The sequence below is a fragment of the Symphodus melops genome (assembly GCF_947650265.1).
Source record: "Symphodus melops genome assembly, chromosome: 15".
Taxonomy (NCBI): domain Eukaryota; kingdom Metazoa; phylum Chordata; class Actinopteri; order Labriformes; family Labridae; genus Symphodus; species Symphodus melops.
Genome location: NC_136705.1, coordinates 19,696,843 through 19,722,876, shown reverse-complemented (window position 1 = coordinate 19,722,876; position 26,034 = coordinate 19,696,843). Strand labels below are relative to the sequence as shown.

General features: G+C 40.2%; 1 protein-coding gene across 3 annotated transcripts in view; it reads left to right on the top strand.

Annotated features, from left to right (window-relative positions):
• The window catches only part of LOC306835936 (uncharacterized protein), an 80,377-nt gene that overhangs the window by 2,522 nt on the left and 51,821 nt on the right, over positions 1 to 26,034 (top strand). For 2 of the 3 annotated variants that reach the window (XR_013780712.1, XR_013780713.1), the window contains exons 2-3: positions 7,292 to 7,417; positions 17,988 to 18,020. Coding sequence is in view for 1 of the 3 variants with exons in the window: in XM_079362747.1 (XP_079218873.1) it covers positions 25,722 to 25,789 (68 nt within the window). In the remaining 2 variants the exon portion in view is untranslated. Of the gene's footprint in view, positions 1 to 7,291; positions 7,418 to 17,987; positions 18,021 to 25,721; positions 25,790 to 26,034 lie in introns of all 3 variants that reach the window. The other variant, XM_079362747.1, reaches the window with a different exon arrangement.

Below are 26,034 nucleotides of genomic sequence, written 5' to 3'. Positions count from 1 at the left end.
CACATCAAAGAGGGTGCAGGCCAGGACTAATCCGCAAATAATGACAGGCATGGACTTAACACACATGTCCCCTTACTCACTAATCTTGAACGGTATATAGAGCAGTCCTAACACCTGCACTACAGATAGAGACAAGTTGGAATTATAATGACACAAAATCAGAGCAAGAGGGAATGAGACAGCTTAATATTCAATGTAATGTTTTATTGCAGGGACAGTGAAAAGAAGGATTTCTCAGGGTAAAAGTACACATTTACCAGGGGCTTCCTCGACATGAGCAGACTGTGACCAGAGTAGTGGACACCCTCTAGTGGAGGAAAACTTCATACATTTAAAAGATGATTCGTTAGGATAAAGACACACACACACACACACACACACACACACACACACACACACACACACACACACACACACACACACACACACACACACACACCTCTTAACTGTCAGGTGGGCAGCCCTGGAGGGCAAATTCTCCCAGACTCACCTGTACCATTGTTTCCCCCCTGCTCTTCCTGTGTGAGGAGCCTCTGTTGTTTGAATACAATGGGGTCAGGGAAATCACAGCACCTGTCAGACAGACCCTCCATCATTGTGACGGAGAGCGAAGTGACAACAAACAGCAAAAACCAAGTCACTCCTTTCTTTGGGTTTGCTTTCCAGTGTTTTGTTGCTGCTATTATACAGTAAATTCTCCAGACAGTGTCAGCAGTAACTTTAAATGCTGTGCATGACTTTAGCACTGTGTTTGTGCAAACATGCTGATGTTTGATCAAATAATCTATCTTGATCCTTTTATTTATTTTAGAAGAACTCAAATCAAAAACACATCATACGTCGATTGTCAGTTACGATCACTCATTAAATGACTTAAACAAAAAGAAGCCCTTCCTGCATGTTAACGTCCACATGCCTGTGCTAAATGTGGTTACTCATTGCTCTGGTTGATATGCTGGTTTAAACTGACACATCCCTTCTTATCTCTATTTTATGGGTTTAAACAGATCTACAGCCTCATGTGTGGCTCATGTTTCATGTGCCTGACTCGTAACTAGAACTGGATATTGTCCACAACCTCATAATTTCAATTTGATTTCAATTCTTTGGGTCACTATTCGATTCAATATTGATCAACATGCTTTGACATCGATTGAGAAATACATACAGATGAAAGGAATACCCAGATAACTCATCACAATACCTTCTGATGTTTGTGAAAGAATGATGTCGTGCAGTGTTTTTAGGTTTAGAACAAACTGACTCAGGAATGTATTTTATCGTTGCATTATTCTTCAAGGAACAAATAGTAAAACATTAAATTACAGTATGATGAAAAGTGAAATTCTTCTGCCTGAGCTGAATTTATAGTCATTAACATGACAGTGCTGTAATGACATGGACAAAAACTATATAATGTAATGTAATATGGGTTATAACGCGTCATGATTATTAGTCATTACTCAGGAAGTTGCCGGTGGTTTTTAAACTTTATTTTGGGCTGCATTTGAATAGTAAGAAAAAGCAATAAGCACGTCATCCTGTCTCCATAAGGCCAGTGTGCTTCAGCTCACCCTCAACCTCTGAGTGATGGCTGTACCCCGTCCAGATAAAACCACAACAAGCCCCCAATGAAAACTCTTTAGACTCCCCTGTTACCTTATGCTGCGTCGTCTCGTCTGAACCCCTCCGTCTATCCGTCTACTTGTCCTCCTCAGGTTGCATGAGCTATGATGAGCAATTATTACCATTATGTATTCTGCCTGCATTATTTATGCCCACAGTTCTTTCTGAAAGTCCCCTGGAGAGAACACGAGAGGGGAATCCCACCGTGCTCCAACAAAACCCACAGAGCTTGTCTTGTGGGAGTGAAAACAATGAAGTTGCATTATTAAAAAAAACAAACATTGAAGTGATTTATAATTGATGAGGAGATGATCGAAGGAGCCGGTTTTCCCCTCCACCACCAAGGTAATGAAACGGTGCGGAAAGTGTTGGGTCATTAGGCCACTGGGGATCGGGTGCTACCCTGATCCAGAGACCAAGTATGACAAAGGGTCCGAGAGGAGATCCCATACACTGACCAGAGTGGAGCAAGCAGTTTCCCCTCCCCTCATTTCAGTCAGCTATTGTCCGGATGTGTTATTTTGCTGAGCGACAGCAAAGATTTGTCATTGGAGAAGCCTGCTCCAGTTCACTGTGGGATCACTTAGAAGACATTTTTTTTTTAGATTGTCCCACCTGAAGGAGTCGATAATTTGAATTAAAACAACATTTTTTGTTTGGCAGATTTTACAGGCAACTTTGAAAGCCTTAAGAATGTTGCTGTAAATGGTTCAAATACATCTGTCATATCAAAACTGAGAGTTTAATAAAGCAAAAAAAAAAAAAAAAGCATGACAAATAAGATAATACCTTCTACAAATTCAGATAATGTCAACTTCTGCTTTTTGAACTGTATAGCTGGGTAGGTCACGTTTAAATCGTTGTCCACTTTATTGATCGGCATCAGCAGCACAGAATCCGAGGAGAAAAGCAATCTGAACATTTTTCTTGTCTCTGCTGTAAATGTGACATATAAAAGTGTTTTCTATCTATGTCCAAGTTAACAGTTAACGTACACATTCAGCATGAGACGATATGTTCCTGTTGGTTCTTGAAGCTATAGATGCAGTCCTGAAAAGCGTTATGTTTTGTTTTCTACTGCTATATCATCAGTTGTTGTGCATGATTGGCTTAAGAAAAGAAACAAGTCACCCTCTCTGGGAGACAGCAGGATTGCTCGTTGGTTAAACTGATTATTAACCTTTTTATCAAATCAGTCCCGCAATGCCAGTCAAATCTTCTGTGTAAGGTGTAAAGCAGCTACCTGCCGCATTTGTGTTTCCAGTAGCTGAAATAAATAATGTATCATGGGGGTGACAAACAAAGAATTGAGTTCAATTGTTCCTGTCTTTGAGGGCAGGGGGTTATGGGTAAGCACTTTAGAAATGGTCATGTTTTCCTCCAAGTAATTCTTAATCGCTGTGTTTTCATCTCCAGGCAAGACAGTAATGACCAACTCTGAGTGACTGACCATGGGAATGGGCACAAGCTTAAATCCCCTCCATCCCAGGCCCTGTGTGTGCTTTAGTCCGACTTCCTAACTCTGCATACACACATATGGACACGCACACACACACACACACCCAGGGTTACAGAGTTGAGTCTGCTTTATGGTGTGGCCACCCTTTGATTCACCGCTCAATGAAACTTGTGACTGTTTTAATTAAGGACAAAATACACTGACAGTGGAGCACACGGAAATCCGCCGCCATGCACATAAAGGGCGCTAATGCTTTTCTTCCTGTCGACGCAAGGCTGGCCCCCTTTTGTCAGACTGACCATTCACTTCTCATTCATTTTCTTTTTCTCTTTTTCTTCCCCTCTTAAGTTTGGCATCGTATGCGGTCTGTGGCTAATGACAGGAAAAACATATTCAGGACCCAGCCAGGTGAGAGGGCTTCATGGACTTGACATTTTGTAAAAGCACAGACATTTCTTTGGCTGTTTTCTGTTCCGTTTGTGACAGAACTGCTGCAGGGGATTCTTATGGGTTACCAAAACGGACAGGGAATACTTTGCCCTCTTCTGTTGTTGGGTGTGCCTCGGGGCAGGAAGAGTCATCGCCGCTTTCTTAAAGAAAAAAAACACAATATCCATTTGTTTAATTCTCTACGTTTTAAGAATATCAGACTGTGTAGCTTTAGAGTTAGTATTTTATGACTTCTTTTTTTGGTGCTTAAACTTCTAAGTCTTTGGACATTGGAGTTAAATAACGGGAAGCATTTGTGCTCGTTGGCTATCAACCAGCATCCAAAGCAGCTGACAGCTGTCTGTGGGTTCCCATGTTAGTCACAGAGGTACAGTTCTCTGTCGTCGTCGTGCTATTTTGACAGATGTTTCTCCGAGGTTTGTGTATGCTGGTGTGTGACAAGTCCTCTCTTCCTCTGGGGATCAATGTCTGTCCTGTTCTCTCGCCGATCTGATGTTTATCTGCTGGTGATCAATCACACCTGTGACAGCATGAGGGTTAGTGTTACCTTCCCGACAGCCTCTGAGTGGGTGTCTGAACATTGAATTCAAAGGACGGGTGATAGCTAATAAGAATATATTTATTAATTGAATTCATGCCGTTTAATCAGTAGTTCATGTATAGGCTGAAGATGAAAAGCAAGTTTTTGCCAACTTAATACCTTGGGGATAAAAGGCAATGTTTGGCATTTGATGATCGTTCGATGAACGTTTATTGATTTAAAGTTTTTTTTAGCTTCCTTTACGAATTAATATTCAGTACACTAATGGACACTAATATTTTCAAATGTCCACACTTTGATACTGTTTGATACCGCTTATCTCAAAATCTCCTTCACCTCTGTCGAATAGTGAGTCTTTAAAAAAGGACAGATCTTCAGCCATATTTTTAGCCAAAAGCTGACCAAAAAAAAAAAAAAAAAAAGAGCACAGTCAAAAATGCACACATTTATTTTCAATGTTGTGCCACCAAAACATTACTAAAATATTTATGAACTTTTTAGACGGTGTGCAGGAGTTTGCCTGCATTTTTGGGGAATTCGTGAGAAATAAATGACCCAACATTAGGTTTAGAGAACTTTTTTCTTTTCTTTCTAAAAACAGCGCAAAGGGATCTGATATTTTAGTTTCTACAAAAGCCTCAAAATTCAGACTACAGATGAGATTCTCCCATAACTGCACACTTGAAAAAGAGAAAAGCCATTTAATACTTCACAGGCCAAGTTTTCTAGTATCCCAGGCCCCCAAATAAAGCCCCTACAGTGAAAACGGCTTCTTCTCACAAATGATTGATGATGACTCTCCACTCACAGCAAATGGGCTCAACTCAGGATTTTCATTCTTAATGCAGGTGTCAGTAATCCTCCTTTGCCTCCTCAAGTGATGTGTTTAGCCTCGGGAAATGCTTGACCAGAATCCTCTCTTACTGCGTAGAAACAGTGTAATCTCTCAGTCCTTGACACAGCAAATAAACACAGCACAGAAAGAGAAGCCGGCAACTTTATCCCTTACTTCCTTCCACATTGTCTCGTTGACAAGTTTCAGGGGCGATCTCAGCGAGGAGAGAAAAGGGGAGACATATTTCTTAAGTCACAAGCCCAAAGGGGCTGTGGCCGGGGACTGAAGGAAGGTTAAGTGCATGTACTAATACTCACAAAAGGGAACTTAACACCTCAGGTTATATTAACAATGCTTATTCTTCCTTTGGGGTTTCCATTTGGTGACTATCTCTTTTCTAAAAATTAAAAAAAAAAGCCGTCCTCACCCTGTTACAAAAAAAAAGAACGAGGGAAATATCTCATTAACGTGAATATAAAGAAGTTGTCTTTAATTTAAAAGTGTGTTAAAATAAGTGAATCTAATCTTTATATGTGAAATTTTTTAAAGGTAGAGCGACCTCAGGAGAAACTTAATTTAGCCTTCCTACGAGTGCATGACATCACTCACATTTCTGTAGTCACAGCACCTAATTGGAGGTTAATGTCTTTTAACCTCTCTCATAAATTATTCCTTAAGATACCCGAACTCATCCAGTTGCCCACCCCTCATCCTAATTGGACAGGACATCTTTTTTCCCATGAGACGGCCGTACCGAGGCCTCAAACTTTCTGCTGTAGACCTTTTCTCTGGGACTGCGTCTCATTTGTCGAACAGCTCGACATGTAAGGTCATACAGGATGAAGCTCAGTATGAAAGTCAAATCTGGAGACAGCAAACTGGACAATACCTGGATAGCCTGTACTGAATACAGCTTCTACATCATCTTCCGATACACACAGACCATGATAACGTTAATATCATGATACGACGAGCTGTGATAATAGATAATATCCATGCATCCATTAATAGATAATAGTGAGACAAAAATATATGTTTGGGATTGTAATGAAGTTCTCTTAAGAGTCCTTTTAAAGCGGTCCAGTCCAAACTGAGACCGTCGCTTGTTTTAATGCTTCTGTTGCAATGAGAGGCTGAAGTTCAGACCTGGAACGCCCTCACACATAGGGAGCATACAATGTCACCTTTGAAAGATATTCCTTTATGTACACAATTTATGAATGAATATTTTCTCATTCTTTTGGAGAGACTTCATGCTCACTGTGGAAAGATTGGGTTACATTTGTTAAAGTTATATCAACGAACACTTCAAAATCGCCTTCAAAATGAAGTTCTTAATTTTTCAAATTGTGTCGCGTTTCTGCTTCAGCCGACAGGTTTGCACACAACGCCCGAACACTTTGATAGATCAGCGACACACCCTGCCCTACTTTTAATATGAAGCCTGAAAAAGCCCTTTTTTTATGAATATTCATCCGTCTGAACTGTGGCTCCATAAAGGAGATAATGATGTCATTTGTTTTTTTTTAATCGTTGTTTATGCTGCTGAAGATGAAGCTCATTTCCTAAAAGGAATTACCTGAAAATATTGAAGGAAATTTTTTTTTTAACTTTAATGATGTCGTCTAAAGACCTCCCATTTTAAAAATGATTTCATGTTGTTAGTAATTTCATTATATTGAAAGGAGAATATTTAGCAGTTACACCAAATTGCATTTTCTTAGTTCATTACAATCCTTTAATTTTTTTTTACAAATGCAGTCATTCCATTTCATTAATTTAATTCACTGAAATGCTTTTTTAAGCAAGGAGGAAATTGCTTTTCTTTTATAGACAAAGAAGCAGCATACATATGTAACATAATTCATCTGAAACAGAAGAGAGTAACTTAAAGAAACAAACGTGTTGACTTGAACACAAACTCAGCTTTCAGAAGGTTTTTTTTTAAAAGGAGCCTGAGGATATTTTCAGCTCTGATCTTGTTCTGTATGACCTGTAAACAACATTGTTTACCTCTGATTCTAAGCAAACAGATTGGAGTTCAGCTCAGAGCATAAAGCAGGTTTGATAGAGACACAACAGATCCTGAGGCCCAGGATCAGCAGCACTAATGGGATTAGATCTGCCACACACACACACGCACGCACACACTCGCACGCGCACACACACACACACACACACACACACACCAAACAAGGCTGGGAGCCCACAGTGAAACTCAGGACCTAAACATCAACTTTTACTGGAAGTAATAATAATCCATCAGCGTGCCTACATGAAAACTGATCATAGCAGCAGTAAATGTCTTAAACAACAGATGTTGTCTTCCCTCCAAACTGAGAAGACTTTTGAAATTCTCCTCTCTCCTTCCACCCCTAAGGGGCAGCAGAGGCCTGCTTTTAGAGAGGCAGGTCACCTTTCAGCAATGACTGTCAAGTGGGACCCTCAACCCAGAGCACAGCAGTGAGGAACAAAAGATCAAGGTTCTCACCAACCAAAAATCAAAGTAAGTCTGGGAGGAAAATGTTTTGTCCTAATTTCTGATATTTTTATAATTAGTTTTGAGTTTGGCATATGAGGTTAAAATGAAAGTTTCAAGGGAAAAACGTATCGTTCTCTCAGACACTAACACGCACACACATACTCACACTCTTCATTCGCTGAGCTCGTTTTCCGTCTTTCAGCAAACAGGTTGATACGGTGAGACAGAGTTGCTGGGTGGGCTCCTCGGCAGGGAGTGGAAGACCCTCGGTTCAAGGCTATCAAATGAAGTGCTCTTTGATAACAAAAAAAAAAAAAAATGAAATGAGGCAAAAGTTTAGCGATAAGTGAAAGCCGCGGCTGGGGCAGAGCTCGGGGTCGGGCTGTGGGATGCGACAAAGATTAATAAAGAGAAGCAGGTCTGAGGAGGGAGAGAGGGTGACGGTGAGGTTAGCCGGAGGGCCAGACGGCGCGAGATGAAAGTGGGAACTCTCTCCCACAGCTGTCAGCAGTTTTTAATGCAAACTTTGCTATTGATTGGCAGAGCCGGCCAGGTTCCACCAACAAACTTTTTCGAGTTTGGTGCCTTTTAAGTTTCTCCAGTGTTGGATTGGATTGTGTGGTTTGAGGCGTCCAGTATCAGGTTTGTCATCTTGAGAATGCATTTTAACCAAAGCTGCAGTTATAGCTGTACTAACAAAGATCAGCATGGTTTGATGTTGTTGATTGAGCCATGTGTTTGTGCCTGAGAGAAACATGTTGTTTCTGTAGCTGTAAGGAAAAGAAAAAAAAAAGGAGCTAACAGGAGAAAACCTTAATCCATTTAAAACATCTCAAATCAGCTCCTGTTTGAATCAGATATGTACAAGTGAGGTTCCATGTTGAATACAGTAATCTTTAGCCTTTACACAGCACTGTAATTGAATCAAGCCATGATCTTTCATCCCTGTAGTTATTTTAAGACATGAATGACACAACAAAAATTGAAATGCGCCCCCCCCCCTCCCCTTCCTCCTTTCCCATTTCAACAAAAGGTCAGAAATTCAATCACCACCGCCGCTATTGCTATAATAATATATGTATGGGAAACAGCCACAGTTACTGACCGCCAAATTCTTGGGCTGCCTGTGGTCATTTTGTCTTGCCTCCGAACAGAGGCGTCTCTCACCGGAGTTATCCATTAATCCCAGCAGGCTGTGCGGGTCGTACGACACCGACTGCTTCTTTGATTCCTCACTCTGTTTTTAATGCAGTTTGATGCTTTTAAATCCTGTTTCAAGCAGCGCGGCTGTAGTTTACTGCAACTGGATTTTATGATTGTAGTCATTCTGTCTCTCATTTTCAGACTTCAGCATTAAGCATCCACAGTATTCGCTTCAGAAAAGAGACTTTTTAAAGACTGCAAGTCACCCATATAAAAAGAGAATTGAGTGTTTTATGTAATTTCTTTAGAGAATATCAACAATTGCAAATCACCTTTTGAGCTTCGGTAGGATTACTGAGTTGCAAAAAAATGCTTCAAAATGGATATATAAGCAAGAGCACACAGTTTAGAGAAACAAAACTGTGTGCTCTCAACACGAAGAAAAAGTCACTTTCATCGCCTTACTCGTCATCCAAACTTTGGCGTCGCAATTCCCGTCGACTACATTGTTTCATGATGAAGAATTCAGCATTAGTAAGCGTCAGTAAATCTTAAAAGTATTTCAAAGAAGTCTGAGATAAGAGCCTGGAGGAGTGGGTGAAATGTTAACAGCATGACAGAGTACACAGGAGTGGGAGAGGAAACGTGAAGAACAAAGTGAGTGAGGTAAAGGCAGGAAGTGGAGTCGAGCTGCAATAAGCAGCCTCATTAATGCACCGTCACATCTTTCATTAGCCTCCAAGAACAAGCTGCACCCACGATGTAAATCAGACAGAAAAGAGATGTAAAGAAATCAACACATTTTTGGTGGCGACGAAGCAGATTAGACGAAGAGATCAGTGTTAATCTCTGGTGTGTTTTTTTTTTTTTTTTGCTGTCTGAGTGCCACTGAATGATGGTGTTTCTTAAACAGACATTAAGCACATCTTTGAGGAACTTCACAGTATTTGATGACGATGAGAGTGAAGCCGTACAAACTAAACAGCCTCCTCACCAGCTCCCTTTCGTCTGCACTATTCTTTATTCATCATTAACGAAGAAGAAATGTAGAGAGAATATTTCCGCTTCAGGCCATACAGCAACTTAACCACTTCATAAACAAATATTCATGCAGTTTTTTAAATAGTTAGGTCAAAGATAAGGGACACAAAAAGGTAAAACATTACCCAGTAGTGGTTTTTAAAAAGTCCTTGTCTCCTTTTTTTATCCTCTACACTTTGTCCTTGTTTTATTCTGAAACCAACAAAGACAATATTCCTGTTGCAAGCAGGAGACAAATGTTCCCTATCGTGATGTTTTTTTGCCAGTGTGCTGGCTGTTTCTTGCAGCAGGCATTTTTAAACCCTTGCATCTATTACCTTTCACCGGGTAAATACCTAATGCTGGAAACATTTGTCAATGTATGCAGCTGGCTGAACAGAATAGATTATTAGGAAGTGAGGGGAAAAACACACGGCTCCTCCAAACAGCACACAGCATGTCTGTCTCCCTTTAGACAGAAAGAAGCTACAGGAACAACTAAACGGGAGATTTGTTGACCTAATGTGTTCTTCACATGAACTAACGAGAATATGAAATATACAATTAAGCACACATATATACAGCTACTGTTTATTAGTCATGTGAAACGCATTTTTTGCATGTCTGACAGAGCATTCAGAAAGAAGAATAATAATGAGAATATCACGAATAGTAATTGTTAGACCAAAGGTTGTGTTGGTGTGTTGTATGTATGTGTGTGTGTGTTACAGGTGAACAGTGTGTGTTTTTATTGTTAAAGATTTAAAGCTTGAGCACTGCAGCTCATTCATTCAGGAATCTCGGACACACTTATTGTGAATTTAGTTTCATGTGCAGAAGTGAAAACTTCAGGAAACAAATGACCCCGTTTACTGGGGGAGGGAACGGTGGAACAGAATCTAATGATCGCGTTCACGGGAAAACAGAAAGTAAAATCAAGAAGTATTCGACAGGAGTCGTTGTCCAGAAATGTGCTGACAAAGCAGCGGAGTATCTACGATCAAAGTTCGAGAAGTTCAAGAAGCATGCGACGTGTGCAAAAATATCAGTCAAAGCCTGATTATTTGTTGCTTCCTAAATTAAAAATAGCTCATTCCTGAAGCTGTGAAACAGTTGGAAGCAGCAGAAAGAGCCACATGTTCTTTAGTGATCCATGCTGTTTGAGGCAGACGACAGTTTCTCCACATGCTGCAGAGAGACATCGCAAAGCACCTAAAAGTTCTTCAAACGCTCAGCCACCAGCTATAGTTTTCACACAGCTACAGTGTGTTTCTGCAGTGGTAAAGAAAATGTAAAAACATCAATATGTGTAGCGGCCTCCTGTTGGCTCCTGTGGCCAGCGTTGTGCAAACAGCAGAAAGTTGCGGCGTGTGAAGGGTAATGGGACATCCAATGCCAGGGGACAGCAGGCGGCAGAGTCACACACTGCTGCCGAAAGAAAGATGAAGTAATCTCAGGAAACAAGTAGACACACTCCACTTCGAATTTCGCCCCAAACAAGATTAAAGTGACATTATTCTATGAGAGTGTGGCAAGAGTATTAATCTTACACATAGAGGCAGGGGCTAGACAAACACGCGGGCTGCACGAGTATTGGAGCACATTTTTTATTTTGTCAGGATGTCGGGAGGTTCAGAAGGGGGAGAAAAAGCAACACTATCTAGTTTAGAAATGCACCAATTAAAAAATCAATGCATCCATAACCTCCTATTAAATGAAATAATGAAACCATCTGTGATTTTAAGAGCATTTTACTGCTCTTACATGCTTCTTAAATACAGTTTTCTAAAGATGAAGTTGATTTGTTCATCTGGTGCATGATGCTTATAAAAATAAAAATATCCCCGTCAGCTCCAGGCTTAAATGAAACGAAGTGCTAATGTAGTGTGGTATTAATAATCATAATCATCATCATGACTGTGTTTGTTTAGCACTTTTAAAAAACAAGGCTTTACAAAGCCCTTTGACCCATGCAGAAGCAAACATTACAACAAAGAACCCAAACAACAACAGAACACCACGTCAACAAATCAACACACAAACAACAACAACAACAACAACAACGACCCCGACGGTCAAAGAGCTCAAACAAAAACCTGTGGTGGGGATGCTGGAATACTTTTCTATGTGAAGGTGAACGAGTAAATACAGACAGACACGGTGACTTCAGAAGAAATAAGTCAGCTGGTGTCACAATAAGAAGCCTTTATATTAACAAACACATTTCAGCCATTCACCTGCTTCTTAACATTCACGTCTCCAGCATGTCGCCTTTTTACTTCATTTAGCAAAACTCTCTGCTATGTAAGTGCAACACCATGACACAGACCCTTATTTAATCCTCATTTAGTGTAAGTACTGAACATAAACAGGTTTCAAATCTAGAAATGTACAATGTGACGCGGCTTTATTTGATTCTTGTCTCTGTTCTGTTGTCGTCTAAACCTCGGCACCTTTGCACAATGAGAGCTCTCCCGAAAAGTGTTTTCAGAGGGTTTGAATAAAAGAAATGATAATGCTGACTAACTGCTTATTAGTTTAGTGTCAATGTTTTATCAATACATAGCAGGGTGAACAGAGAGCCTCTGTTTCACTTGTGTATTGAAACTTAAAGATTGTGTGTTTACATTAAGCGGCTCTTAGATCCATGTCGATTAAAAACAGTAGCTTTAGGGTAATGTGAGTTTTGCTCGGGAAGCAAAGAAATCTCCACCCACGCCATTTAGGAATTCATCAGTTTCAAATCTACTAAGTGAGCGTTACATTGAGGTTTTGTTTAGAACCTGTTGCATAAATAAGCCGGTCTCTAAAAACCCCACTGAGAAAGACAGAGCTTTAATGAGTGGGGTTTAAGCCCCTCCACCCATCTACTCCACCACCCTCAGCTTGGTCTCCTAATGAGCCATCATCATGCAAAACTGCCAGCTTGATACACATTAATTGGATTTTCACTTTTTCACCAATTAATTGACCAGCATTGTCATGTTGGCCGGCCTCCGAGGGCTTCTGAGAGAATGGGGCAGCTTCCCCTTTTTACTCCCTGTGACTCTAATAGCCAGTGACTGCAGAGGGGAAGCATTTTTCTTTTTCTTTTCTTCTCTACTACAGAGATCAGCTATCTCATTATAGGCTTATGACATTTGTTGGAGCCAATCCCTTTGTGGAGAGAAAACAGTTTGTGTGCTGCTCAGTTGAAGCCTTTACAGTTTGTTAACCTGCCTCTGCCAGTGCCAGGGCCCCCGGGGGGAAAAGCCTGATGTGCAGTGAGTGACTCAGATTCCTCGCACCCTAGAGGACAGACCACAGGGTGAGGGAGAGCAATCCCACGCAGCCTTGTTCAGCAAGCACCAAAACAAGGAGTGAATGCAGCCATGGCATTTCACAACTGTTATTTGATTTGTTGACACATCGGTGGTGTTTCAGATTCTGCCAGGGGCCACAGCTGTTCGCGCGGATCCTCGTACTTCCGAGCCATTTTTGGCACCTCTCTGGATTTAGTGTTAAAGAATAAAACGTGACCTTTGGTTAATCATCCACCTGCACAACTGATATTTGGGATGCAAATTCTTGTAACCACGTTGAGTTTGTATCATGGCTTTGGTTGTTTAAACATTAACAGAGTCTTAATGCTGTTTACAGTCGGGCTCCATGGTGAGAGGGAAAAGGAAAATTACCACGGTGGTGTTAGCTGTTTGTTTAGTTAATCAGGCAGTAGGATACCAAATCCTCAAACTTTCAGAGACAGACTGATACCTGTTTTAATACCACGGCAACAACAAGTACAAAACTCCTGCACATTGTCTAAATTACACACTTATGTTGGAGTCGTCTGGTACCAAAGTGTTTCCAACTAATTTGTGCAATTTAATCAGTGCTCTCTCTATCTCTAACAATAATGTTTGTAATGCTTTCACACAGAAAGCGTCCGGAAATGTGCACGTGTGAATGTTGTTGCTTTATCACGTCGTCTTTCCTCTCATTTGGATCCCTCTCTCTTGGAGAGCTTGAGCCGACGGAAAGACTGCACACAGCACAGATTGAGCTCTCAGTGAAGATCAGTACGTGGCTGATCATTAATACAATCCTGAAGCTGGACACACTTTGACCACGTTGTAGTTCATTATGCCTGAAACACGAGGCACTCACCTTCAGGTCACAACAGATTGAACCATTGATTGGTGCTTTTTTTCTAACCTATTGCTCATTTACGTATATAAACACCTGCTATGCTGTGATCACATTTCAATCATGACATGTTTAATTTATCACAAAATAAAAAGATCCTCCACTATGAAGAGAAAACAATCACACACTCACACACTAGTGATAAATTGGATTTACAACATTGCAATGCAATTATTTATTCAGATGCAGCTTTATACTGGAAGAAGTGGAAGTCATTCATATTTGTATTGACAGCACAAACAACAGTGTGATTGTGTTGAATTACAGGATAGGTATGTTTTTGCATCAGTAACTTTCAGAGAACAGTGAGTGTTATCGATCGCACACTTCATTTTGACAATTATTTAATGTAATGGTTGTCTAAATGGTTGCTCCGTGATGTTTTAGCGGCCCATTCAGCCTGAAGTGTACGGAAACAATAGCTACAGCTCTCTGGGGTCAATGAAAGGACACTTTGTCAGCAACTGTTTCTAAAGGTAATGTTGTTCCAAGAGCCGAAAATAAAACATTCCTCTTTAATCAATATCCTTCCAGTCAGAGAGGGTTGAAGGTTAGAGGGTGAACCTGGATAAAATCTTTGATTGGATAATCAAGGGCAATAGCCTTAATTAATCGATTGAGGGCTCAGGAGGGGGAGTGGTTTATAACATATAATGTGTTGGTTTCCCTAACCATGAAGGATTCCATTATTTATCTAAGAGTGTCCATTATGTCACATTGGAGAGAAAAACTAGGCGTTTTTTTTAATGGCATCAACATTTAATCAAGCAGAACTTCATTAATCCACATAATTAATTGAGCAGGCTTTGCGATGCTCCTTTTGCTACCTTTACTTTCTGGTCGGACGGACATGTTTCACCATTATTGTTGTCCCATCCCTCCAAGGGTTGTGAGTTAATCTGCATGACCCAGCACCTGTCACATACTAATAAACACAGAACTAATTGACTTTGTTGGCCCACTTATCAGCTGCCTCGCCAGTCACAGCAACCTCCGAGATTTTTGTTTGTTTACGGCAAGACAACCAGGTGTGTCTCATGAAGTGAGAAAAATCGACTTTATTACATCAGGGAGTGTTCAAGGGTCAGTGTCGTGATGAACCCTGTTTCAAAAAGTTAGAGGAAGTCAGACAAAGATCGACCGTAAATAAAGGTTCATACATATTTAACCTTTCACATTTTGTACACGATATAGCTTATGAACTTATAACAGACCTTAAAATATTCAGATTCTACTGTCCTCATAGCCGTGTGTGGGTGTGTAGGTGTGTGTGTGTGTATTGTCTGCTGGGATCTGATATTAGTAAAATGTACAATGTCCTTACCTGTTTTACTATCAGGGCAACAACAAGTCCTAGACATAAAATATTATGTGATGGTTTTTTTAGTTATTTAAAAATTTATGACAAATTCTGGTTAAAATATTATTCTTTTTTTTTTTTTTTTTAAACCTTTGGTATTTTTGATGCTATCGATCATTACAATAGTAGAGATTTTAAAAATGCCACAAAAGGCCTTTTTCCAAAACTCGATCTGCCACATAGAAGTTTATTTTTGGACTGAGAGTTCCTCCAACCTTTAGAGCTCGTTTTTTATCCGAGACAAATGGATGTCTGTTAGTGTCACTTTGTCACAGGTTAAATGTGTTCAACAAAGAGTAATGGTCCTATTTGTATGATCTGTCTGTACGACATGCACTTTACTGCGAGGGGAGGGGTCCTCAAAAACACAGACATGACATGGAGTGTTGTGAAATGACAGCTGTGTTTATATCTATTCTCATAATTAATTCAAATAAAATCAAAATCTGGCAAAAAACAAAAAGTTTGAACGCTTCATTGATGATTGAAGTAGTTAACTGAGACTTTATAAACAACTCTTTGTATTTTGCAAATTTGAGTTAAAATAGTAAAATTGTTAAGCCAGAAGTGTGCATTCCATCAATTTCACACTTTGTACAGAAAACTATGTAAGAATGCACCACTTTATCAGGTTAATTCCATAAATGAGATATTTCTTTCTCTATGACTCAGTGGATTTGTTGCCGGACAACAAGCAAAGTAAAACAAAGTGTGACAAACAAACATAAAGAAGAAACTGTGTAAACAGCTTGTCATTCTGGGTCTTCGGTTCATTTAGGGTCATGAGTGTCGTGGGTGTCATTGAGCTGTAGAGAGCCGCTGGCCTTCTCTATCACAGGGCTGAATATGCTGGCAACAAAGACGAATGCTGATGATGTAAAACTATGGCTGAGTGTCCTACTTATCCAGCAACGCAGCAGAGGGAGAACGAGGCAGCTATATAGAAACCACATGCCACAGTGTGAGCCTGCTGCTATACACTGCTCTCTCTCTCTCGCTCTCTCTGTTGCTCTTGTTGTCTCTTCCCCTTACACACTCATGTGCACACATGCACGCGCACACACAAAGGCCCTTCAAAGTTTTTCCAGGGTATTTCTCGGTTAATTAACAGATTAGTGGTGTGGGGCAGTTCTGAAGTTCAGAGGTCAAGACTAAACCCTCTAGCTGGGAGGATAATCAGTGGCAGGTGGGTCCACACTTCTCCTGTTGCCCCTTACAAACCCCCTCCCATCTTGATTTGACTTGTGGCAAAATACCCCCCCCCCCAACAAGATCCGTCGGTCCAGGCGACCAGTGCTCTTGACTCCAGCCGCTAATGTACCTGACAGAGAGACGGAGATGCTGTGGGGGAGAGAGTGTCTGAAAGAGCAGGAGGAGAGAGGCCTCCATCGGATAAGTTCTGGAAATGTGCCATCCTTTCAAACACACTGCCAGGACCCATATTTACAAAACTGACCAGTGGGATCCTCTGAACACAGTCTCACTGAATGGAAGGTGGACTATAGGACCACAGGCCTGGGTCTAATGCTATAAAATAGAAATACAATAAAGCAGACGGGAGGAAAAAGAATGAGGGCTTGAGTCTGACTTTTTTTTTTTTTTTTTTTTGCCTGTCTCCATTCACTCCTCCCATATTCCATTCCAGGTTCTGCTTGGTGGAGAACTCCATTGTGAGCTTGTGAATGGGAGACTTTGGGAGTGTCTCTCCTTCTATTAATTAGGACTGGCCAGCGTTTCCGCTCCCCTGTGAGCCCCTTCATTATTATTTCTTCACATTCTTTTGCAAAAGTTAACCCCATTCCTTCTTTCGCACTTCAAAGACCTCTGACAAAGATGCAGTCTAAGTGAAAAAAAAAAGAAGGAAAAATTTAATTTCTAATTTCACAGTATCTAAGAGCCACATCATTTATCAGCAGAATGCAATCAGGCTGTCGATACCAGAATGTTAAACTTCAATATGATACTAGTAAAAATCTGACAATTTAAACACCTGACTTATTACCATGGCAACAGAAACTACAAATCTAAAGCTCCTTATATGTAGTTTTTAATTGTTAAACATTGTGGGCAAAATCCGGCACATTGTCTTCATTGCACAAATTCATTGGTACCAAAATGCTGCAATTTAGACAGCACTCTCTCTCTTTAGAGTTAGATATAATATAGACAAAATATTCAAGTTTTATTTATTTTTTAAAGCTGTGATACTTTAGATACTATCAATTATTAAATAACACAAATTTAAGTTTAAGTAACAAATGTTGTCAACCCAAGGAAACGAAACAAAAACCGAAAATACTCATGTAGAAAAATATAACTCCATTCCTTCTGTTATCCAGCAAAGGATGCAGTCCAGAGAGAAAAAGCAAAAACTGAAAGTCACAGCATCTGAGAGCCGTGTCATTTATTCTTCAATATATTGTCTGTAAACAGAATAAAAAATAAAAAATATTTTTAGCATTACTTTTGAGTTTGAAACACTGTAAACAAACAGTGTTACTGAAATAATGTGATAAATTAAAGATAAACCATCTTTTGTTAAAAATCTTGTTATTATTTTATTATTTCAAATAATTGTTTAATCATATAATTATGACGACAGATGTCTAAGAGCTTTACAAAAAACAAGGCACTCTGATTCACGGAGTAAATATGCGCTTAAAGACATACCAACCTAAAATACACCTCCCCTACATCTGTGCTGAACATCAGCAAGAAAAGAAGTCCTGGGGTGCATTCTCCCTCTGCCCAGCAGGCACCCATTTGTTGGGAAAAAAATCACTTTGCCTCATTAGCTACACACACTCTTAGTTTGTCACAAAGCCTTTGCTTGAGTCCTGCTAACAGAGCGCCTCCCCCCTCCATCTCCCTCTTCTCCTTCTCTAGGTGGAGACTTCAGGGGCCAGAGGCACAGTTTGGGTGAGTGAGGCCTTTTCTTTCTAGCCCTCTCCTAGCTGGTTTAAGGGTTGTAATTATCTTTTGCTGGGGGAGGCTGTAAATTGGATTAAAGTGGAGGGTCTCGGCTGAGTGGAGACCCCCCCCCCCCCCCACCCACCCAACTTGCTACCCCCCCACACACCTTCAGCCTTTCACTTCCCCCCGCCATCTCACCACTTGGTGGGCCACACGCTGATAAAGTGCGGAAAACCGGATTTGGATTCAGCTTCAGTATTCATGGCGTCCTGCCGGAAAAAATGAAATTTTCCAACAGAAGGGGCCAGTATGCCTGTGGTATCTGTCCGTGTGGTGTATTTCATCTGGCCTCACTCTTCCAGAAACACCATTACCTACGTTATCAGTGTGAACCGACTCAGCCTGACTGGACGAGAAGCCTGGCCAACCGCTATCCACTCTCTGACCATCTCAGTATTGTAGCATTTTTCAGTGCTGGTGGGCTGAATGATGCTTTATTTAGATTTAAATAGCTGTAGGGTAATCATTTTTAAACATTTGACTAATATTAAACCTAAACTTGAAAAATCTGAATAAAACATGTAGAAGTGATAATACCATAATTTAATGTCGACATTTTGTAAGAACAGTGGATAGGGATAATTCCTTTTTTTGGGTTTGTGGTTTTTTCTGGTGATCGTAAAATTCTAATCCCGTCGAGGAATGTCTCCTGGTCTGTACGGATTGCTGGGATACTGGTGCGTGAAATGGCAAGTCTACCTTTCCAAATGATGTGAGCCCTGTTTTCATTGAAACTGCACAAGCTTTTACAACTCCTGGCAGGTGCTGCATTTGCATTGAACGGACGTGTCTGTGGAGATTGGTGCCCATGACTATGTCTGAATCCTGAATGAAACTTTGCCACCATGTTTTGGTGTATTTTTTTTTAGCCCCTGCTCTATGAAGGACATATGATGGACAGAAAAAAATATTCTATTTAGAAAACTATTGGAGATGATGTTATTTTTTTTCCAAATTTGTCAAGAGTGTAATGCAAGTTAACACAACCACAACAAATATACACAAATAATTTTTTAAGATTTAAATTTTACATTGATGGGTTTACCAAATAGGATTGTTATTGATTTAGAAACAATGATTTCTGCATTTAAAGCAGTTTGAAAACAGTTCTACCCAAACAAGCTGGACTGTAGTACTGACTTTTAATATAACAATTTTACATTGGGGTTCTTGCTATCTTTACTTAAATTAAAAATCTTGGAGTGCTTCTTCCTCCATTATTTGTTACTCTGTCTGGCCCATCATTCAGACATTTCAAGCCTTTACTTTTGATTTGTATGTATCTTTAATTCTTCTGGCACATAGTATATACAGTATGTCTGCGAAAGGCTATCTTCATTGTTTGTTCTCAAGTCTCAGTAAGTCCTCTGGGATCATTCCGGCTGCAGAAATGTGCTTCTTTATACTCTGTAACGCTCAGCATGAATTCTCTGGAAATCACGAAATATCAACAATCTTGCGCAGTTTTACCGTATCAGCAAAGTTGCATTGCAGCTGCTGAAAAGTATGCGTAGTATCTGATGTATCGTTAAAGTTACAGTAACACATGATAGAACATGATGTCCCATAAACACAGACTAGAAAAATAATCAATGATGCCAAACAAACGGCTTCACATATCCAGTGCCTGTCTTCAGGTCGAAGGTTTGCCTCTCCCTCTCCTACCAAATTTGTGAATGTATTGAGCGAAGTAGCATGAGAGTTTTTCTCCGAGGTAATACCAAACTAGGTTGAGTGGTCCCCTATTGCGGGTATAATGACCTGAAACCTGAAGAGCAATGAAAGAGAGTCTATTGAGAGGGGTTTTCCATTCACCTAAAATGTCAATGCATTTTCCAACAGACACTTACAAGGGATCAGTGGACCCTCAAGTGTTCATGAAGAAAATAACCTTTCAGTACTACACAGGGATGCTACTCGCCCGAGCCATTCTACGACCATAACACTTCTAATGACTTAACAAAATAGCTTTGGCATTTTAGGGAAGAAAAATCATAAACACGGGGAAACATTGGCGGCCGTTTCAGGCTTTACTTATGCCTCCAAGCAATCTGCATGAAATGATGGAACAAAAGGCCACACAGAGTGCAATTGAAGCCATCCTGCTTCTTGGGTTTTAGTTACCAGCGTGGAAGTGTTTTTGTACAAGTCGCAAGAAAAACAGAGCTGCAGTAATCTGTGAGGCTCGTCTTTTGATGTTTCCTCACTCGCCCCGGCTTGTGCTCTCTCCCTGCCACAGAGATAAATGGGAGGGAGTGCTGTTAGTAGGAGATTCCTCAACACAGTGGGAGCTCAGGGCCGTCACTACGAGTGTTTGTCTAAGATATGAGATGTTTGTATTACTCCCGACTACTAATTCATTTATTATTACACAAAAGAAAAAGAGTCTTGCTGTTTTAGTTTTCATTGTACATCACAACAACAGCAACTCCTCTTTTGTTTAAAGTGTAGAAATACTTACACCGGCTTTTCCCATCACTAAGAGCATACAGTTTGAGATATGAAGATAGTTTTGGGGGGGTAGCGTGCAAAAACAAACAAGCACAGTGCTACAGAAAGCTACTGCCAACCAAAACGTCTGAACACATCTGTCTTCACTGGCTGACAGTAAAACAAAGAAGTGATTTTCAAATCTTTCTTTTTGTTTTTAAATCTCTGAATGGCTTAGCTCCCTCCTATTCTGAGACAGGTCCACCCAGATGTTCAAATACAGACCTCCTTACCGTACCTAAGATTAATCCTTGATCAGCTCATGGTACTTTTAGTCATAATGTTCCTACTCTGGAATTCATCAGCTTTAAGCGTCCTTTAATTAGGACAGTGTATTTTTATTTAAGTACTCTTTTTTTATTGTGTTGCCGTTTCATTTAATAAATTTTTTGAACATATAATTTTTTTTTTAATCTAGCCGTTTTAATGTTGAATGTTACCATGGATGTTTTTGTCTACGTTTATTTAATGTATTTTTGTAAGCACATTGATTCTGTGCTTGTCATATGAGATGTGTTATATAAAAAAAACTTGAGGATTATCATCGAGACTTGAGTCTAAGATGAAATATGTCCTAATATATTTATATTGAATAAACAAAACAAACGGGTGAATCTGGGCTGTTGGGGTTGCAGTGTAAAAGTCTAAATCTTCCACATACACAGAACAAAGACAAGTTAAGTGCAATAAGTTTGAATAGACTTTTTCTGTTTGTAGTGAGTGCGGACCCCCTGCAGTATCTTCATGCCCCACCAGTGTGGGCTATGGCCCATTGTTTGGGAATCATGCAGAGATTTGACTCATTTCTCTTTTTAATCCTTATCTATCTACTTCTGTGAAATATATTAAGCAGTGAATTGAACACAGCTACTGTGTCTAGTGATTATAACAAATAAATATTTGAAGCTCGACACAAACAATAATTCGGCTGTGGAGCTGACGAGTTGACTTCAAAAGGAGATTCTATCATTTTGTGTGAGACAGCGACTGGAGGTGAAAGACCTCGACTGAGAAGAGTTGGGGCTCGGCAGGGTTAAGGTGTTGACTGATTTAACATTTAAAGGTGCTGAATGAGCAAAACCAATGCTTGTTGGCCTTTTTTATTTTTTATTTTATAATGTTGAATGTCTCATTTTGCTCGATGTTCTTAACCCTCTGTTCTTTGACTTTGTGAGCCACTTGGCCTTGCTCTATCTGTAACCCTGTTTTCTTGATTAATCACCACTCTCTGTTTATTCAGGCTGTTTGTAAAAATCAGCCTGCTCTATCTCCCATCGGCACCAACACGTCAAGATAGTGCAGAACAGCCCAGCAGTGACGCGTTCACACTCCAAACTGTCCCCCTGAAACAATGACAAGCAGGAACTAATGTTCACAACAAAGCAAAGGCTATCAAATAGCTTCTTAAAGGTTACACGTGGGCTCAGTGTTGCACATGTTCACATAACAAATAATAGTGTCGAGTATGAAAGTGAAATAATAATTGTCTTTATGTGAACTTAAAATAGTACAGTGGATTCATTTTGGCTGACATATATGAAATCCAACACAGTGTCCTGTACATGTGGGTCACAATGATACATTGGTGTGATGAAGGATTCATATGTGTCTGATGCTCTGTATATAAACCTGCATTTTGTCAGAGAATTATCATAAAAAGAACATTTCAACAAGTCAAAAAAGTTACATTCTGACATATTACTTAATGAGTTTAAAATGGTGCAACGTTTGAGCATTGCTTTCCTGAAGTAGACACTGTCTAAAGATGCTGCTTTTTTAAAATAACACTGTGAACAAAAAGTGCTTGGCCAATCCAAATCTGTGTGGATCACCCACAGATCTAACGTATTATTTGGACCGGATACGTGGCACAAAATGAGGCTCTTCTGTCTCTGTGTTTATCAGACAGTAGTCAGAACCTCCCTTTCATCTTTAATTTCCTGCTGTGTCATCTGAAGACAAAGATCAAACAGGGGACAAAGTGACCCTCCACGCTCCAGGCTCCTCTGAGGAGAGAGAAGAGCCCCCACTGTTCCCTCGCCCCGACCCTATCTCTCCCCACTTCCTCTTCACATCACCCTCCTCCGCAGGCCCTCCCTTAAAAGGTAAAACTTATCAAAGCTATTTGTCTGACACGAGCCTGTCCTCGCTGCGTGACTGATTAGTGACTGACTCGGGAACCACTTGTGTACTCACAGTTAGATTCTGCCATTGATGAATACCACGTCACTCTGAGATTTAATGATCGGTTCAAGCAATCAGGAATCCGTCACATTAATTTAATCTGCTTTTAATTTTTATCTATGCTCCTCCTCTATCTCCTTGGTGTTCACCCTCCAAATGGCCGTTCAGTGAGCCTCTCCCTTCACATCAGAAAAACTTCGATTGCCAATCTGTGTGATCCATGTCAATCAAACATCTGTTCGCCGTTTTTGTCCACTGCTGCACCTGCTGACCTCCAAGTGACCTGCAAAGTAAGCAGTGAGGCGGGAAACCACAGGAAGCAATTCACTCTCCCAAAGCTACCTTGGAACCGACGAGCCAATCAGGGCTCTGCACAGAGCGTCTATTTTTTTTGATTAAATGTACTCCAGACCAGCCTGCTTATGTTTGATTTTCTTTCTTTTTAACTGCACCTTCAGTGTTACATAGGCAAAGGGGAGGTGAAATTTCTCCCTTCCAAATGGATTGCAATTTCCCCCCATTTAGCACCTGAAGGTAATTAGCTTGAAGAGATTGCAGAGTGAGAAACACGTTCATGGAACATTAACTCTCGCACATTCTCCAGTTGCAGGGAATTAATAGGAAAGATTAAAGTTTAAAGAGAGCAAATGCCATTAGCTCACAAACCCTTTCTCAGGGGCTGCAACCAAACCATGCTAAACCAATGCTGCTTTCAAAATGGCCTTTTTTTTCCCCAAACAGAATTCATCATGTTACATGCATAGGTGCATTAGTGTGCACAATTTGATGCATTGTCGCCTGCAGCTTTATATTGTCCATTGAGTTTTTGTGTCCTTTTAGCTGCTCTTGCAGTATGCTAATGGATACTTTGGTTTTCACTAAATTTAGCAGCTAGCAAGAGGAATGTAAACACGACAAATAACAATCTCTAAAGCACGCTTTGGCAACTTTTTGAAGGCTATTTTTTAAAACGTGTTTTTCCCGCTGTGCCTCCTGGGATGTTTTAAAGTCTATCTATATTTGTATCTAATCATTTATTTCCATCATACATTGAGTTTTCGTTGGGTTATACTTTTCTCCACTTATTTGCCCATTTAGCCATTCATCCATCAATCTATCTACCTTAAGGGGATAGAGGAGGAGACGGCAATTGGCAATGAATTTTTAGAGGCCATCCTACTCACAGATTCCATCATAGCCTGAAAAATTCTGTGAGGTAAAAAAAAAAAGAAATTGAGACATGGTAGAATTTATTGCCCAGAAAATTCCATTCTACTATCTGATTTGAAAAGTCCAGTCCTCCTAGCTTCAGAAAATCTATTTCCCCCCACATTTTAATGCCCCGCGTAGCAGTCCTCATAATTCATTCGGGTGTGTTAAACTCAGTTTTATTAGATCTGAAACAAATTTTGGTGGGGATCCTATAGGTCATTAACCATGGAGTAATTTTATCCTTGTTTCCCTAATGATGCCATAATGGTGAGTGAATTTCTTAACTAAAGACCAAAGAACATTGTGAAGGTCAGCTTCATCTGCAGGCTCCTTCAAGCGCTTCTCGGAGAGATTGGAAAAGTCGCACATTTTTGAGGAGTCATTAATAACCTTAAAGCTGAGAGCCTATTTGCGTTCTCGCTCTCTACCTTTTAATTTCCCTGCTTTGTCACTCTCTCTCTCTCTCTCCTGCTCTGTCGCTTTTTTCCCCCTGTTCTTTGATTGCCCTCATGCAGAAAGAAAGGAATGCTGCGTGTATGTGTGAACGCGTCAGAGAGAGTCAGAGAAAAAGAGAGAGAGAGCAGGAATCGTAGTGTAGTGACATACAGATCCCAGATGTGATGTTGCTATAATTTGAATTTTATGCCTTTGTTATCGCTTTAATCATTTTCTTTATTCGTTTTGTTTCAGTGGTCTGGGAGAGACACCTGATAGGGTAAACCACCTAGGGACCCATTTTTATTTGGAATGTGGTGCAAGGTCTAATTAGAATTTGAATTTTGCTGAGCCTTGAAATGGCTGGTACTTTATCCTGATCGCCTTAGATATTGTTCCAAGTCAATCATTTGTCATCGCAAAGCATGCTGGGAAGGTTCTGCTAATGAAGCCCTGAGTTTCTTCAGCATTTTTTGCTGCCCTGGCATTTTTGTCCATTTAGGCAACCTGATGTAGGGACGGCAGTGGTTATATATCCATGTTACGACAGCAGCAGGAGCTCAGTGTGGTTGGAGCGCTGGTGTCACATCCATCTGGACTGACACCATCCAACAGCCACACTCTGCAGGCTGTGAGCGAACTGAGGCTGCCTGACTGGATATGCTTCTTCTTTTTTCAAAGTCAGAGAGTTAGCACTTTATTCATGTTCTACATAGAGCTGTGGACAGTACATTATGCCATTTGTAGATGCATCACTTAGAAGTACTTTAAGACTTGACAAAATGTCCTCTAGTATTTACATTCAGGCTCATACATGACGAAGACATGAAATATTACTTCTTAAACTTCTAAAAAATAAAAGCTTTTCAAAATGAAAGTTCATAGTGACAGACTGACAGGTTGTTGGAGATTAGCTACTATACTTCACTTTAGAAAAATGTTGCTGCCTTTAACCCAACTTGGGCACTTCCATTTCATGCCAGTTCTGAGGAAAATTGCAGAATGTTTTAGCTATTTTCACTCATAGGAAAAAGTTCATGTAAAACAAAAATCACACATTTTGTAAGACACAAGGTCATTGATGAGAGTTTTAACTTCTCCGCAGCAACAGCATCCACCTTGTAAATATATGTTTATTGAAAAAAGTTTCAATAAATGGCAGCGTTACTAAAAAAATAAATAAAAAAATAAATTAATTAATGAACTGTTGTAAATAAAACCAGTTAATGTTTTTTTTCCTGCAGATTTATAGTTACGCTGCAGAGACATAACACTCCTAAGTTTCCAAAAAGGCTCAACATTTTTCCTTGTGTGTCTCTCATTTAGATGGATTCCTCTCGGGGACGGGGGGGCCCTCCTAGCTGTCCTGTACGTCACTGTGTGAACAGGAAAAGGTAATGGTGTTTTGTCACAGCCTATCTGGGTTAACGTGTGTCCTCCTCTCAGGTCCCCTTCGATGCATTTTATTTCCCGAGCGCCTCCTCCGTTCGAGATTGGAGCTGACAGGCGTTAACATTTAGAAATGTACCAATAAATGGCATTCATGGGTGCTGATATGCACTTTGCTGGTGGTATATGAAGAGCAATGCAGCAGCCATGTGTGCCACTGGAATATTAATTTATGAGTAGTCATCTATTA